The sequence below is a fragment of the Rhinoderma darwinii genome (genome assembly GCF_050947455.1).
Source record: "Rhinoderma darwinii isolate aRhiDar2 chromosome 1 unlocalized genomic scaffold, aRhiDar2.hap1 SUPER_1_unloc_12, whole genome shotgun sequence".
Lineage (NCBI taxonomy): Eukaryota > Metazoa > Chordata > Amphibia > Anura > Rhinodermatidae > Rhinoderma > Rhinoderma darwinii.
This window is the reverse complement of record NW_027461648.1, coordinates 202,409-220,000: the sequence shown is the minus strand read 5'-3', so window position 1 is coordinate 220,000 and position 17,592 is coordinate 202,409. Positions and strand designations below refer to the sequence as shown.

The window sequence follows — 17,592 nt, the reverse complement described above, 5'->3', positions numbered from 1 at the left end:
ACCCTAGGCCATCCCTTGAGGATAAGAGACTGGGGACAAAGCGAAAAACCAATAACAGGAGATATAATCCTCCAAAAATAACCTTTTTACCTCTTAAAGTAAATAAACAAATATGCCCTATACAACCTGGCCAAGAAAATCCATCCAGAGTACCCATGTCGGCTCCCTCTTCTTCCTCCTCTTATGCTTTACCCACTATGTTCACGACCAATACGGTTACCACCCCCTTCACAGCGGGGAAAAACACTGGACCATTGGGAGCAAGCATTACAGTGTCAAGTGGCACTGGGAAGAGTCCATCTACTCTAAATACTCCGTTTCCTTTTTTAGGACCACCCAATTTGGGTTGGAATCAGGTGAGTTGAGGGACTTGAAGTCAGGGGACCTGATGACTAAAAATGACAGAATGCAGATATATCATTTATCTTCTTTCCAACTGAACCCATATCAGATGGCGCTTCTACAGAAAGGCCTTTCATACCCTCCCACCCCTGGCTATGACGAATTCACTTGGACCAAAGATCTAAATTTATTTGCACGGAAGTTAGCTCTACTTAAACATTTTAAAGTTAACCCTTCTCCGAACACTCCAAATACTACCAATGAATTGAGGACTCTTACTGACCTCGAAGCACTTCTTAATGAAAATGAATTTGGAGCTACTATGGCCACGGGTCCTTTCTCGTCTTTGCGACCAAAGTCACACATGACACCACCGTTCTCCCAATATGGCCACATCGACATATTTGTCAAGATTGTCAGTGCAGATCTACGAGGGTTAAAATACGCTAAATCCAAAGTCTTTGGTAACCTCAGTCATATGGAGCAGGTTGCATTGGATGAACTCTCTAAGAATGAATCCATCATTGTTAAGCCATCTGACAAGGGGGGTAACACTGTCGTTATGGATAGGGATGATTACACATCTATGGTCCACAGACTTTTAGATCATGTGTCCACTTATACCATTCTTGCAAAAAATCCTACCGAACAGTTCACTAGTGAATTACATTCCTTCGTTTCGGAGGCGAAATCACAGTTTCTCATCACACAGGATGAGTTTAAAAGAATGTTTAATCCTAATCCAACCCTTTCAACATTCTACGCCTTGCCTAAGGTTCATAAAACCTCTCGTCCAATACCAGGCAGACCTATCGTTTCGGGGAACGATAACCTCACGCAAGGGATTAGCTTATAAGTAGATGAGATGCTCTCATCCTTTGTCACAGCCTTGCCCCCTATCTTAGAGATACTAAGGACACTGTCACCAGGATCCAGGGGATTTCTGTTACAGCCACCACCTTAATAGCCAGCATTGATGTTGAATCTCTATACACTAACATTAGACACGATCTTGGTTTAACTGCTGTTCAATATTTTTTGAGCACGAAGGGCACTCAGTTCCAAGCACACAATGGATTCATTATTTGACTACTTAAAATTATTTTATCCCACAATAATTTTATGTTCGATGGTGAATTTTACCATCAAATAAAAGGCAGTGCCACGGGCACAGTTTGTGCACCCACATATGCTAATCTTTTTTTACGGTGGTGGGAAGATAGTTTGGTTTTCACGGATGATTTATGTTTTTTTACCTGTCACATTTTATTCTGGGGTCGATACATTGATGATATTCTTATTTTTTGGGATGGGGACAAATCACTTTTCTTGGACTTTATGGAGATTCTCAACATCAATGACATAGGCATGAAATTCACTTACGAAATACACGAGAAAGAAATTAATTTCCTGGATCTCAAAATCTCGCTGGACCCTGGTGGCAGTGTGCACACCGACATCTATCAGAAGACTACTGCTACCAACAATTTCCTACATTGGGAAAGTTTCCACCCTCCGGCCCTGAAAAAGGGTATTCCCATAGGACAGTATCTCAGAGCGAAAAGAAACTGCTCCGATGAGAAGTCCTTCCAATCTGAATGTGACAAACTTTGACAAATTTTGCGCACGTGGGTACCCTAAAAAGTCCCTACATAGAGCTTATGCCAGAGCTAGAGCCATCACTAGAGGGGAGTTACTTTATGGAAGAGGGAAGATAAATGCTCCATTATCACCCCAAATTAGATGCATAGGCAATTTTGATATATGCTCTCCTCAGATTTTCTAAATACTGCAAAAACATTGGCCTATTCTTCAAGCTGAGACAACCTAAACAAAACCTCACACCAAAAAATGGTGTATGCTGGGGTCCCTTATTGCAAGTAGACAACCTAGAAGCGAACCATGAAGGGACATAGCCCTTAAAGAAATAGTATACTGAATGATATACAAAAGTACAAAAAATCTTTATTAAATATAATCACCAATAACATATAATGGAATAAAAGATGGGATACATCATACACGGAGATATATACAGCAGGGTCAGATGGCATAGACCATAGACAAACAGAGTCAACCATACATGGATGACCAAACCACGCTCAGATAGTTCATATGACAGAATTATAAACCCATGGGTATAAGGTAATAAGGCCCACACGTAGTATAGAGCTACCAGCTGATTATGACAATATGCAGAGATAGACAATAAGGTCTATCATTGCCTACAAAATATATAGCAATACATGAAAAGTGAAGCTAGAAGCATCCAAAGACAACATATAGGCTCAAATGGCCAGAAAGATATAACTCTGACGAAGCCGGTCTACAGGGCGAAACGCGCGTCGAGGCGTTCATTCATCCATCCACTTTTTTGATCTCCTGCACTCCTTATCATGTCCCAGGGTATGTGCTAGCTTTTTCAGCCTCTACATGATTGTACTATTGCGTCCAGCTATTGTCAGTTATATCTTTCTGGCCGTTTTAGCCTATATGTTGTCTAACACAGGGCTGTGTTGGGTGAATAAATTCACATTTTTTGCTGAGTGCTGCTTCTAGTCTCTTTTCTTGGATATATGTATGAGGAGTACGTCACTCCTTAATTTTTTAAGCTAGCACCAACCGTTTCTTGGCTATCTACACAGTGCCGCTCCTAAACCCTGTTCTATAGTGTATATATATATATATATATATATATATATATATATAGGTGTAACCTGTCAGTGTAACCCTGCCTGTAATGATAATGAGATGGTACATTATGAATGGTGGATCCTGTGTTATCTATATATACACGTTACCTGTCAGTGTAATCCTGCCTGTGATGATAATGAGAGGTGTGATGAGAAGTGATCTATACAGAACAGGAAGGGTCAGTCCATTATGAATGGTGGATTCTGTATTATCTATATATAGATGTTACCTGTCAGTGTAATCCTGCCTGTGATGATAATGAGATGAGTGCTGAGAAATGATCTCTACAGAACAGGAAGGGTCAGTCTATTATGAATGGTGGATTCTTTGTTATCTACATATATAGATGTTACCTGTCAGTGTAATCCTGCCTGTGATGATAATGAGAGGTTTGATGAGAAGTGATCTATACAGAACAGGAAGGGTCAGTCCATTATGAATGGTGGATTCTGTATTATCTATATATAGATGTTACCTGTCAGTGTAATCCTGTCTGTGACGATAATGAGATGACTGCTGAGAAATGATCTCTACAGAACAGGAAGGATCAGTCCATTATGAATGGTGGATTCTGTATTATCTATATATAGATGTTACCTGTCAGTGTAATCCTGCCTGTGATGATAATGAGATGACTGCTGAGAAATGATCTCTACAGAACAGGAAGGGTCAGTCTATTATGAATGGTGGATTCTTTGTTATCTACATATATAGATGTTACCTGTCAGTGTAATCCTGCCTGTGATGATAATGAGATGACTGCTGAGAACTGTAAGGAGCAGTCTACTATGAGACTCATTGGCCAGAGGGCAAACTGCAAGATTAGATAAAGACAAAAAAATAATATAAAAAAAACGCACCAAAAAATCATAAAAAATATGTTTAAACGAAAATTGATTTAAACAATAGATCATTTTCTGATGACACATTCTCTGTAAGTGATTGAACTGAGCTTTCCTAGATCTCGGCCTAGAGTGCAGCTGTTAATCGCAGCCGCTGCCCCCCAAAATCTGATGGTAAGCCTAGTGCATGACCGGATTCATAGAACACCTTGTAGAGAACTTCTATGTGCAGTCACAGCTCCCTCAGGTGCTGCACTATGTATAATACAGTGTCTGACGTGTTACTGTAATGTAGAACTAAGGAGGAACCCCACCTTAAAGAGAACAGAAAGGAGAAGACCTTTTCTCTCCTCAGTAGATGTTGACTCGCTCATTGCTGTGACGCTATCTAATCATAGTGGACAGCCTCACAGCGATGCAAAAGACCTGCAGGAAATTTCACAAAATCAGCAGGTTTTCTGCATCGCTGTGAAGCGGTCCGCTCTGATTGGACAGCGTCACAGCAAAAAGTGAGGCAACGCCTACTGAGGAGAGATGGTGTCTCCTCTTTGTACCTTTAATTACAACACGCATATGTTAGGTGCAAAACGGAGTAAGGGCTGTAGTGGAACAACATGGAGGGGGGCAAAAAAGAAAAAGACAGCGTTGGAATCTGGAGGACGCCAAGTATAAGGGGAGGAATGTGGTTAAAAAAACACAGCAGGTCCTGCTTAATAAACCACGGAGTTCACTTTCTAAATTCATTATTACTGACCTCTGGTAACACCTCCTGGAATTTCCTCCTCCGGTTCACTCTTACACGGTTGATCGACCCTCACTCGCTCTTCTTCTTCATCCTCTGTTTTAATAATAGTCAGATCTTCCCCCTGATTTCACATATGTAACAATTCAGTACAATACAGCAGAGAGTGCGAAGAATCTAACAGATCAACATAAGAAACCACCAAACTCTATGACCCCATCTATGACCGTTAGGGATGCACGATGCCTCGAAACTTCCATACTGTTTCGATACCGTTATGTCATGTATTTCGATACTTGGCTGTGCGGCCTCACAGCTCAGTATAGTAACACATGAATGTATGAGAGCGGGGCTGCGGCTGTGTGATAGTCATTGCCCGGCTCCTGAGTCATGACGAGTGCGCGGGGTCAGGATGATGCGTTGCGGCCAGCGCTGCACTAATGATTGCCGGCACTGAAGACAGAACATGGCGGGCGCGCTGCAAAACACCCCCATGTTCTGTCTTCAGTGCCTGCACCGCCGCTTATTATAGTGCAGCGCCGGCCGCATCACCTCATGCTGACCGCGCTCTCACTTATGTCAGGAGCGGGGCAATGGTTGTATTACACAGCCACAGCCCCCCTCTATAACGGCGGAGATCAGAGAAACCTCTCATCTCCGCCGCTATTCCCCTGAATGCTGCGATCACAGCGGACTGCAGCATTCAGGAGAAAGGGAGATGCCCCTTGGATCGCATCGCAGGAATCCCTGTGACGCGATTGAGGGACATACCATATATGGGCAGACAGCCCAGGGTCCATTGAAGGACCCCAGGGCTGTCCTACCATATTTCCTGTTGTTAGGGCATATTGAGGTATGTCCTAACAGCTGCCTGTGTACTATCAGTGCACAGGCTAATATACTGGTATGTAGCTATATGCCTGTGTGCTATCAGTATATAGATATATGCCTGTGTGCTATCAGTATATAGATATATGCCTGTGTACTATCAGTATATAGATATATGCCTGTGTACTATCAGTATATAGATATATGCCTGTGTGCTATCAGTATATAGATATATGCCTGTGTACTATCAGTATATAGATATATGCCTGTGTACTATCAGTGTATAGATATATGCCTGTGTACTATCAGTATATAGATATATGCCTGTGTACTATCAGTATATAGATATATGCCTGTGTACTATCAATATATAGATATATGCCTGTGTACTATCAGTATATAGATATATGCCTGTGTACTATCAGTATATAGATATATGCCTGTGTACTATCAGTATATAGATATATGCCTGTGTACTATCAGTATATAGATATATGCCTGTGTACTATCAGTATATAGATATATGCCTGTGTATTATCAGTGTATAGATATATGCCTGTGTACTATCAGTATATAGATATATGCCTGTGTATTATCAGTATATAGATATATGCCTGTGTACTATCAGTATATAGATATATGCCTGTGTACTATCAGTATATAGATATATGCCAGTGTACTATCAGTATATAGATATATGCCTGTGTGCTATCAGTGTATAGATATATGCCTGTGTACTATCAGTATATAGATATATGCCTGTGTGCTATCAGTATATAGATATAGGCCTGTGTACTATCAGTGTATAGATATATGCCTGTGTGCTATCAGTGTATAGATATATGCCTGTGTACTATCAGTATATAGATATATGCCTGTGTACTATCAGTATATAGATATATGCCTGTGTATTATCAGTGTATAGATATATGCCTGTGTACTATCAGTATATAGATATATGCCTGTGTACTATCAGTATATAGATATATGCCTGTGTATTATCAGTGTATAGATATATGCCTGTGTACTATCAGTATATAGATATATGCCTGTGTATTATCAGTGTATAGATATATGCCTGTGTACTATCAGTATATAGATATATGCCTGTGTGCTATCAGTATATAGATATAGGCCTGTGTACTATCAGTGTATAGATATATGCCTGTGTGCTATCAGTGTATAGATATATGCCTGTGTACTATCAGTATATAGATATATGCCTGTGTACTATTAGTATATAGATATATGCCTGTGTACTATCAGTATATAGATATATGCCTGTGTGCTATCAGTATATAGATATATGCCTGTGTACTATCAGTATATAGATATATGCCTGTGTACTATCAGTATATAGATATATGCCTGTGTACTATCAGTGTATAGATATATGCCTGTGTACTATCAGTATATAGATATATGGCTGTGTACTAATATATGCCTGTGTTCTATCAGTATATAGATATATGCCTGTGTACTATCAGTATATAGATATATGCCTGTGTGCTATCAGTATATAGATATATGCCTGTGTGCTATCAGTATATAGATATATACCTGTGTACTATCAGTATATAGATATATGCCTGTGTACTATCAGTATATAGATATATGCCTGTGTACTATCAGTATATAGATATATGCCTGTGTGCTATCAGTATATAGATATATGCCTGTGTACTATCAGTATATAGATATATGCCTCTGTACTATCAGTATATAGATATGTGCCTGTGTACTATCAGTATATAGATATATGCCAGTGTACTATCAGTATATAGATGTATGCCTGTGTGCTATCAGTATATAGATATATGCCTGTGTGCTATCAGTATATAGATATATGCCTGTGTACTATCAGTATATAGATATATGCCTGTGTACTATCAGTGTATAGATATATGCCTGTGTACTATCAGTATATAGATATATGCCTGTGTGCTATCAGTGTATAGATATATGCCTGTGTACTATCAGTATATAGATATATGGCTGTGTACTATCAGTATATAGATATATGCCTGTGTACTATCAGTGTATAGATATATGCCTGTGTATTATCAGTGTATAGATATATGCCTGTGTACTATCAGTATATAGATATATGCCTGTGTGCTATCAGTATATAGATATATGCCTGTGTGCTATCAGTATATAGATATATGCCTGTGTACTATCAGTATATAGATATATGCCTGTGTACTATCAGTATATAGATATACGCCTGTGTACTATCAGTATATAGATATATGCCTGTGTACTATTAGTATATAGATATATGCCTGTGTACTATCAGTATATAGATATATGCCTGTGTACTATCAGTATATAGATATATGCCTGTGTGCTATCAGTATATAGATATATGGCTGTGTACTAATATATGCCTGTGTTCTATCAGTGTATAGATATATGCCTGTGTACTATCAGTATATAGATATATGCCTGTGTACTATCAGTATATAGATATATGCCTGTGTACTATCAGTATATAGATATATGCCTGTGTATTATCAGTGTATAGATATATGCCTGTGTACTATCAGTATATAGATATATGCCTGTGTACTATCAGTATATAGATATATGCCAGTGTACTATCAGTATATAGATATATGCCTGTGTGCTATCAGTGTATAGATATATGCCTGTGTACTATCAGTATATAGATATATGCCTGTGTACTATCAGTATATAGATATATGCCTGTGTGCTATCAGTATATAGATATAGGCCTGTGTACTATCAGTATATAGATATATGCCTGTGTACTATCAGTATATAGATATATGGCTGTGTACTATCAGTGTATAGATATATGCCTGTGTGCTATCAGTATATAGATATATGCCTGTGTGCTATCAGTATATAGATATATGCCTGTGTACTATCAGTATATAGATATATGCCTGTGTACTATCAGTATATAGATATATGCCTGTGTGCTATCAGTATATAGATATATGCCTGTGTATTATCAGTGTATAGATATATGCCTGTGTACTATCAGTATATAGATATATGCCTGTGTACTATCAGTATATAGATATATGCCTGTGTATTATCAGTGTATAGATATATGCCTGTGTACTATCAGTGTATAGATATATGCCTGTGTACTATCAGTATATAGATATACGCCTGTGTACTATCAGTATATAGATATATGCCTGTGTACTATCAGTATATAGATATATGCCTGTGTACTATCAGTATATAGATATATGCCTGTGTGCTATCAGTATATAGATATATGCCTGTGTGCTATCAGTATATAGATATAGGCCTGTGTACTATCAGTGTATAGATATATGCCTGTGTGCTATCAGTGTATAGATATATGCCTGTGTACTGTCAGTATATAGATATATGCCTGTGTACTGTCAGTATATAGATATATGCCTGTGTACTATCAGTATATAGATATATGCCTGTGCACTATCAGTATATAGATATATGCCTGTGTACTATCAGTATATAGATATATGCCTGTGTACTATCAGTATATAGATGTATGCCTGTGTGCTATCAGTATATAGATATATGCCTGTGTACTATCAGTATATAGATATATGGCTGTGTACTATCAGTATATAGATATATGCCTGTGTGCTATCAGTATATAGATATATGCCTGTGTACTATCAGTATATAGATATATGCCTGTGTACTATCAGTATATAGATATATGCCTGTGTATTATCAGTGTATAGATATATGCCTGTGTACTATCAGTATATAGATATATGCCTGTGTGCTATCAGTATATAGATATAGGCCTGTGTACTATCAGTGTATAGATATATGCCTGTGTGCTATCAGTGTATAGATATATGCCTGTGTACTATCAGTATATAGATATATGCCTGTGTACTATTAGTATATAGATATATGCCTGTGTACTATCAGTATATAGATATATGGCTGTGTACTATCAGTATATAGATATATGCCTGTGTGCTATCAGTATATAGATATAGGCCTGTGTACTATCAGTGTATAGATATATGCCTGTGTGCTATCAGTGTATAGATATATGCCTGTGTACTATCAGTATATAGATATATGCCTGTGTACTATTAGTATATAGATATATGCCTGTGTACTATCAGTATATAGATATATGGCTGTGTACTATCAGTATATAGATATATGCCTGTGTGCTATCAGTATATAGATATATGCCTGTGTACTATCAGTATATAGATATATGCCTGTGTGCTATCAGTATATAGATATAGGCCTGTGTACTATCAGTGTATAGATATATGCCTGTGTGCTATCAGTGTATAGATATATGCCTGTGTACTATCAGTATATAGATATATGCCTGTGTACTATCAGTATATAGATATATGCCTGTGTATTATCAGTGTATAGATATATGCCTGTGTACTATCAGTATATAGATATATGCCTGTGTACTATCAGTATATAGATATATGCCTGTGTATTATCAGTGTATAGATATATGCCTGTGTACTATCAGTATATAGATATATGCCTGTGTATTATCAGTGTATAGATATATGCCTGTGTACTATCAGTATATAGATATATGCCTGTGTGCTATCAGTATATAGATATAGGCCTGTGTACTATCAGTGTATAGATATATGCCTGTGTGCTATCAGTGTATAGATATATGCCTGTGTACTATCAGTATATAGATATATGCCTGTGTACTATTAGTATATAGATATATGCCTGTGTACTATCAGTATATAGATATATGCCTGTGTACTATCAGTATATAGATATATGCCTGTGTGCTATCAGTATATAGATATATGCCTGTGTACTATCAGTATATAGATATATGCCTGTGTACTATCAGTATATAGATATATGCCTGTGTACTATCAGTGTATAGATATATGCCTGTGTACTATCAGTATATAGATATATGGCTGTGTACTAATATATGCCTGTGTTCTATCAGTATATAGATATATGCCTGTGTACTATCAGTATATAGATATATGCCTGTGTGCTATCAGTATATAGATATATGCCTGTGTGCTATCAGTATATAGATATATACCTGTGTACTATCAGTATATAGATATATGCCTGTGTACTATCAGTATATAGATATATGCCTGTGTACTATCAGTATATAGATATATGCCTGTGTGCTATCAGTATATAGATATATGCCTGTGTACTATCAGTATATAGATATATGCCTGTGTACTATCAGTATATAGATATATGCCAGTGTACTATCAGTATATAGATGTATGCCTGTGTGCTATCAGTATATAGATATATGCCTGTGTGCTATCAGTATATAGATATATGCCTGTGTACTATCAGTATATAGATATATGCCTGTGTACTATCAGTGTATAGATATATGCCTGTGTACTATCAGTATATAGATATATGCCTGTGTGCTATCAGTGTATAGATATATGCCTGTGTACTATCAGTATATAGATATATGGCTGTGTACTATCAGTATATAGATATATGCCTGTGTACTATCAGTGTATAGATATATGCCTGTGTATTATCAGTGTATAGATATATGCCTGTGTACTATCAGTATATAGATATATGCCTGTGTGCTATCAGTATATAGATATATGCCTGTGTGCTATCAGTATATAGATATATGCCTGTGTACTATCAGTATATAGATATATGCCTGTGTACTATCAGTATATAGATATACGCCTGTGTACTATCAGTATATAGATATATGCCTGTGTACTATTAGTATATAGATATATGCCTGTGTACTATCAGTATATAGATATATGCCTGTGTACTATCAGTATATAGATATATGCCTGTGTGCTATCAGTATATAGATATATGGCTGTGTACTAATATATGCCTGTGTTCTATCAGTGTATAGATATATGCCTGTGTACTATCAGTATATAGATATATGCCTGTGTACTATCAGTATATAGATATATGCCTGTGTACTATCAGTATATAGATATATGCCTGTGTATTATCAGTGTATAGATATATGCCTGTGTACTATCAGTATATAGATATATGCCTGTGTACTATCAGTATATAGATATATGCCAGTGTACTATCAGTATATAGATATATGCCTGTGTGCTATCAGTGTATAGATATATGCCTGTGTACTATCAGTATATAGATATATGCCTGTGTACTATCAGTATATAGATATATGCCTGTGTGCTATCAGTATATAGATATAGGCCTGTGTACTATCAGTATATAGATATATGCCTGTGTACTATCAGTATATAGATATATGGCTGTGTACTATCAGTGTATAGATATATGCCTGTGTGCTATCAGTATATAGATATATGCCTGTGTGCTATCAGTATATAGATATATGCCTGTGTACTATCAGTATATAGATATATGCCTGTGTACTATCAGTATATAGATATATGCCTGTGTGCTATCAGTATATAGATATATGCCTGTGTATTATCAGTGTATAGATATATGCCTGTGTACTATCAGTATATAGATATATGCCTGTGTACTATCAGTATATAGATATATGCCTGTGTATTATCAGTGTATAGATATATGCCTGTGTACTATCAGTATATAGATATATGCCTGTGTGCTATCAGTATATAGATATATGCCTGTGTGCTATCAGTATATAGATATAGGCCTGTGTACTATCAGTGTATAGATATATGCCTGTGTGCTATCAGTGTATAGATATATGCCTGTGTACTGTCAGTATATAGATATATGCCTGTGTACTGTCAGTATATAGATATATGCCTGTGTACTATCAGTATATAGATATATGCCTGTGCACTATCAGTATATAGATATATGCCTGTGTACTATCAGTATATAGATATATGCCTGTGTACTATCAGTATATAGATGTATGCCTGTGTGCTATCAGTATATAGATATATGCCTGTGTACTATCAGTATATAGATATATGGCTGTGTACTATCAGTATATAGATATATGCCTGTGTGCTATCAGTATATAGATATATGCCTGTGTACTATCAGTATATAGATATATGCCTGTGTACTATCAGTATATAGATATATGCCTGTGTATTATCAGTGTATAGATATATGCCTGTGTACTATCAGTATATAGATATATGCCTGTGTGCTATCAGTATATAGATATAGGCCTGTGTACTATCAGTGTATAGATATATGCCTGTGTGCTATCAGTGTATAGATATATGCCTGTGTACTATCAGTATATAGATATATGCCTGTGTACTATTAGTATATAGATATATGCCTGTGTACTATCAGTATATAGATATATGGCTGTGTACTATCAGTATATAGATATATGCCTGTGTGCTATCAGTATATAGATATAGGCCTGTGTACTATCAGTGTATAGATATATGCCTGTGTGCTATCAGTGTATAGATATATGCCTGTGTACTATCAGTATATAGATATATGCCTGTGTACTATTAGTATATAGATATATGCCTGTGTACTATCAGTATATAGATATATGGCTGTGTACTATCAGTATATAGATATATGCCTGTGTGCTATCAGTATATAGATATATGCCTGTGTACTATCAGTATATAGATATATGCCTGTGTACTATCAGTATATAGATATATGCCTGTGTGCTATCAGTATATAGATATAGGCCTGTGTACTATCAGTGTATAGATATATGCCTGTGTGCTATCAGTGTATAGATATATGCCTGTGTACTGTCAGTATATAGATATATGCCTGTGTACTATCAGTATATAGATATATGCCTGTGTACTATCAGTATATACATGTATGCCTGTGTACTATCAGTATATAGATATATGCCTGTGTGCTATCAGTATATAGATATATGCCTGTGTACTATCAGTATATAGATATATGCCTGTGTACTATCAGTATATAGATATATGCCTGTGTATTATCAGTGTATAGATATATGCCTGTGTACTATCAGTGTATAGATATATGCCTGTGTACTATCAGTGTATAGATATATGCCTGTGTACTATCAGTATATAGATATATGCCTGTGTACTATCAGTATATAGATATATGCCTGTGTGCTATCAGTATATAGATATAGGCCTGTGTACTATCAGTGTATAGATATATGCCTGTGTGCTATCAGTGTATAGATATATGCCTGTGTACTATCAGTATATAGATATATGCCTGTGTACTATTAGTATATAGATATATGCCTGTGTACTATCAGTATATAGATATATGCCTGTGTACTATCAGTATATAGATATATGCCTGTGTGCTATCAGTATATAGATATATGGCTGTGTACTAATATATGCCTGTGTTCTATCAGTATATAGATATATGCCTGTGTACTATCAGTATATAGATATATGCCTGTGTGCTATCAGTATATAGATATATGCCTGTGTGCTATCAGTATATAGATATATACCTGTGTACTATCAGTATATAGATATATGCCTGTGTACTATCAGTATATAGACATATGCCTGTGTACTATCAGTATATAGATATATGCCTGTGTGCTATCAGTATATAGATATATGCCAGTGTACTATCAGTATATAGATATATGCCTGTGTGCTATCAGTATATAGATATATGCCTGTGTACTATCAGTATATAGATATATGCCTGTGTACTATCAGTATATAGATATACGCCTGTGTACTATCAGTATATAGATATATGCCTGTGTACTATTAGTATATAGATATATGCCTGTGTACTATCAGTATATAGATATATGCCTGTGTACTATCAGTATATAGATATATGCCTGTGTGCTATCAGTATATAGATATATGGCTGTGTACTAATATATGCCTGTGTTCTATCAGTGTATAGATATATGCCTGTGTACTATCAGTATATAGATATATGCCTGTGTACTATCAGTATATAGATATATGCCTGTGTACTATCAGTATATAGATATATGCCTGTGTATTATCAGTGTATAGATATATGCCTGTGTACTATCAGTATATAGATATATGCCTGTGTACTATCAGTATATAGATATATGCCAGTGTACTATCAGTATATAGATATATGCCTGTGTGCTATCAGTGTATAGATATATGCCTGTGTACTATCAGTATATAGATATATGCCTGTGTACTATCAGTATATAGATATATGCCTGTGTGCTATCAGTATATAGATATAGGCCTGTGTGCTATCAGTATATAGATATATGCCTGTGTGCTATCAGTATATAGATATAGGCCTGTGTACTATCAGTGTATAGATATATGCCTGTGTGCTATCAGTGTATAGATATATGCCTGTGTACTATCAGTGTATAGATATATGCCTGTGTACTATCAGTATATAGATATATGCCTGTGTATTATCAGTATATAGATATATGCCAGTGTACTATCAGTATATAGATATATGCCTGTGTACTATCAGTATATAGATATATGCATGTGTACTATCAGTGTATAGATATATGCCTGTGTACTGTCAGTGTATAGATATATGCCTGTGTGCTATCAGTATATAGATATATGCCTGTGTGCTATCAGTATATAGATATATGCCTGTGTGCTATCAGTATATAGATATGTGCCTGTGTACTATCAGTATATAGATATATACCTGTGTACTATCAGTATATAGATATATGCCTGTGTACTATCAGTATATAGATATATGCCTGTGTACTATCAGTATATAGATATATGGCTGTGTGCTATCAGTGTATAGATATATGCCTGTGTACTATCAGTATATAGATATATGCCTGTGTACTATCAGTATATAGATATATGGCTGTGTACTATCAGTATATAGATATATGGCTGTGTGCTATCAGTGTATAGATATATGCCTGTGTACTATCAGTGTATAGATATATGCCTGTGTACTATCAGTATATAGATATACGCCTGTGTACTATCAGTATATAGATATACGTCTGTGTACTATCAGTATATAGATATACGCCTGTGTACTATCAGTGTATAGATATATGCCTGTGTGCTATCAGTATATAGATATATGCCTGTGTGCTATCAGTATATAGATATGTGCCTGTGTACTATCAGTATATAGATATATACCTGTGTACTATCAGTATATAGATATATGCCTGTGTACTATCAGTGTATAGATATATGCCTGTGTACTATCAGTATATAGATATATGCCTGTGTACTATCAGTATATAGATATATGCCTGTGTACTATCAATATATAGATATATGCCTGTGTACTATCAGTATATAGATATATGCCTGTGTACTATCAGTATATAGATATATGCCTGTGTACTATCAGTATATAGATGTATGCCTGTGTACTATCAGTATATAGATATATGCCTGTGTGCTATCAGTATATAGATATATGCCTGTGTGCTATCAGTATATAGATATATGCCTGTGTACTATCAGTATATAGATATATGCCTGTGTACTGTCAGTGTATAGATATATGCCTGTGTACTATCAGTATATAGATATATGCCTGTGTACTATCAGTATATAGATATATGCCTGTGTACTATCAGTGTATAGATATATGCCTGTGTGCTATCAGTATATAGATATATGCCTGTGTACTATCAGTGTATAGATATATGCCTGTGTGCTATCAGTATATAGATATATGCCTGTGGGCTATCAGTATATAGATATATGCCTGTGTGCTAACAGTATATAGATATATGCCTGTGTACTATCAGTGTATAGATATATGCCTGTGTGCTATCAGTATATAGATATATGCCTGTGTGCTATCAGTATATAGATATATGCCTGTGTACTATCAGTGTATAGATATATGCCTGTGTGCTATAAGTATATAGATATATGCCTGTGTGCTATCAGTATATAGATATATGCCTGTGTGCTATCAGTATATAGATATATGCCTGTGTACTATCAGTATATAGATATATGCCTGTGTGCTATCAGTATATAGATATATGCCTGTGTGCTATCAGTATATAGATATATGCCTGTGTACTATCAGTGTATAGATATATGCCTGTGTACTATCAGTATATAGATATATGCCTGTGTACTATCAGTATATAGATATATGCCTGTGTACTATCAGTATATAGATATATGCCTGTGTACTATCAGTATATAGATATATGCCTGTGTACTATCAGTATATAGATATATGCCTCTGTACTATCAGTGTATAGATATACGCCTGTGTACTATCTGTATATAGATATACGCCTGTGTACTATCAGTATATAGATATACGCCTGTGTACTATCAGTATATAGATATACGCCTGTGTACTATCAGTATATAGATATACGCCGGTGTACTATCAGTATATAGATATATGCCTGTGTACTATTAGTATATAGATATATGCCTGTGTACTATCAGTATATAGATATATGCCTGTGTACTATCAGTATATAGATATATGCCTGTGTGCTATCAGTATATATATATATGCCTGTGTACTATCAGTATATAGATATATGCCTGTGTACTATCAGTATATAGATATATGCCTGTGTACTATTAGTATATAGATATATGCCTGTGTACTATCAGTGTATAGATATATGCCTGTGTACTATCAGTATATAGATATATGCCTGTGTGCTATCAGTATATAGATATATGCCTGTGTGCTATCAGTATATAGATATATACCTGTGTACTATCAGTATATAGATATATGCCTGTGTACTATCAGTATATAGATATATGCCTGTGTACTATCAGTATATAGATATATGCCTGTGTATTATCAGTGTATAGATATATGCCTGTGTACTATCAGTATATAGATATATGCCTGTGTACTATCAGTATATAGATATATGCCTGTGTATTATCAGTGTATAGATATATGCCTGTGTACTATCAGTATATAGATATATGCCTGTGTGCTATCAGTATATAGATATATGCCTGTGTGCTATCAGTATATAGATATAGGCCTGTGTACTATCAGTGTATAGATATATGCCTGTGTGCTATCAGTGTATAGATATATGCCTGTGTACTGTCAGTATATAGATATATGCCTGTGTACTATCAGTATATAGATATATGCCTGTGTACTATTAGTATATAGATATATGCCTGTGTACTATCAGTATATAGATATATGCCTGTGTACTATCAGTATATAGATATATGCCTGTGTGCTATCAGTATATAGATATATGGCTGTGTACTAATATATGCCTGTGTT

At 35.7% G+C, this 17,592-nt stretch overlaps 2 protein-coding genes and 1 long non-coding RNA gene across 5 annotated transcripts in view; 2 read left to right on the top strand and 1 right to left on the bottom strand.

Moving 5' to 3' along the window:
* The window catches only part of LOC142669034 (gastrula zinc finger protein XlCGF66.1-like), a 351,749-nt gene that overhangs the window by 165,002 nt on the left and 169,155 nt on the right, over positions 1–17,592 (top strand). The window lies entirely within an intron of this gene.
* The window catches only part of LOC142669036 (uncharacterized), a 168,462-nt gene that overhangs the window by 47,046 nt on the left and 103,824 nt on the right, over positions 1–17,592 (top strand). The window lies entirely within an intron of this gene.
* LOC142669033 (uncharacterized) overlaps positions 1–17,592 on the bottom strand; it is a 45,113-nt gene that overhangs the window by 7,059 nt on the left and 20,462 nt on the right. The window contains exons 5-6 of one of the 2 annotated variants that reach the window (XM_075847090.1): positions 4,633–4,744; positions 3,758–3,850 (exon numbers count right to left, since the gene is read on the bottom strand). In XM_075847090.1, coding sequence (XP_075703205.1) covers positions 3,758–3,850; positions 4,633–4,744 — 205 coding nt within the window. The remainder of the gene's footprint in view (positions 1–3,757; positions 3,851–4,632; positions 4,745–17,592) is intronic. The other variant, XM_075847091.1, reaches the window with a different exon arrangement.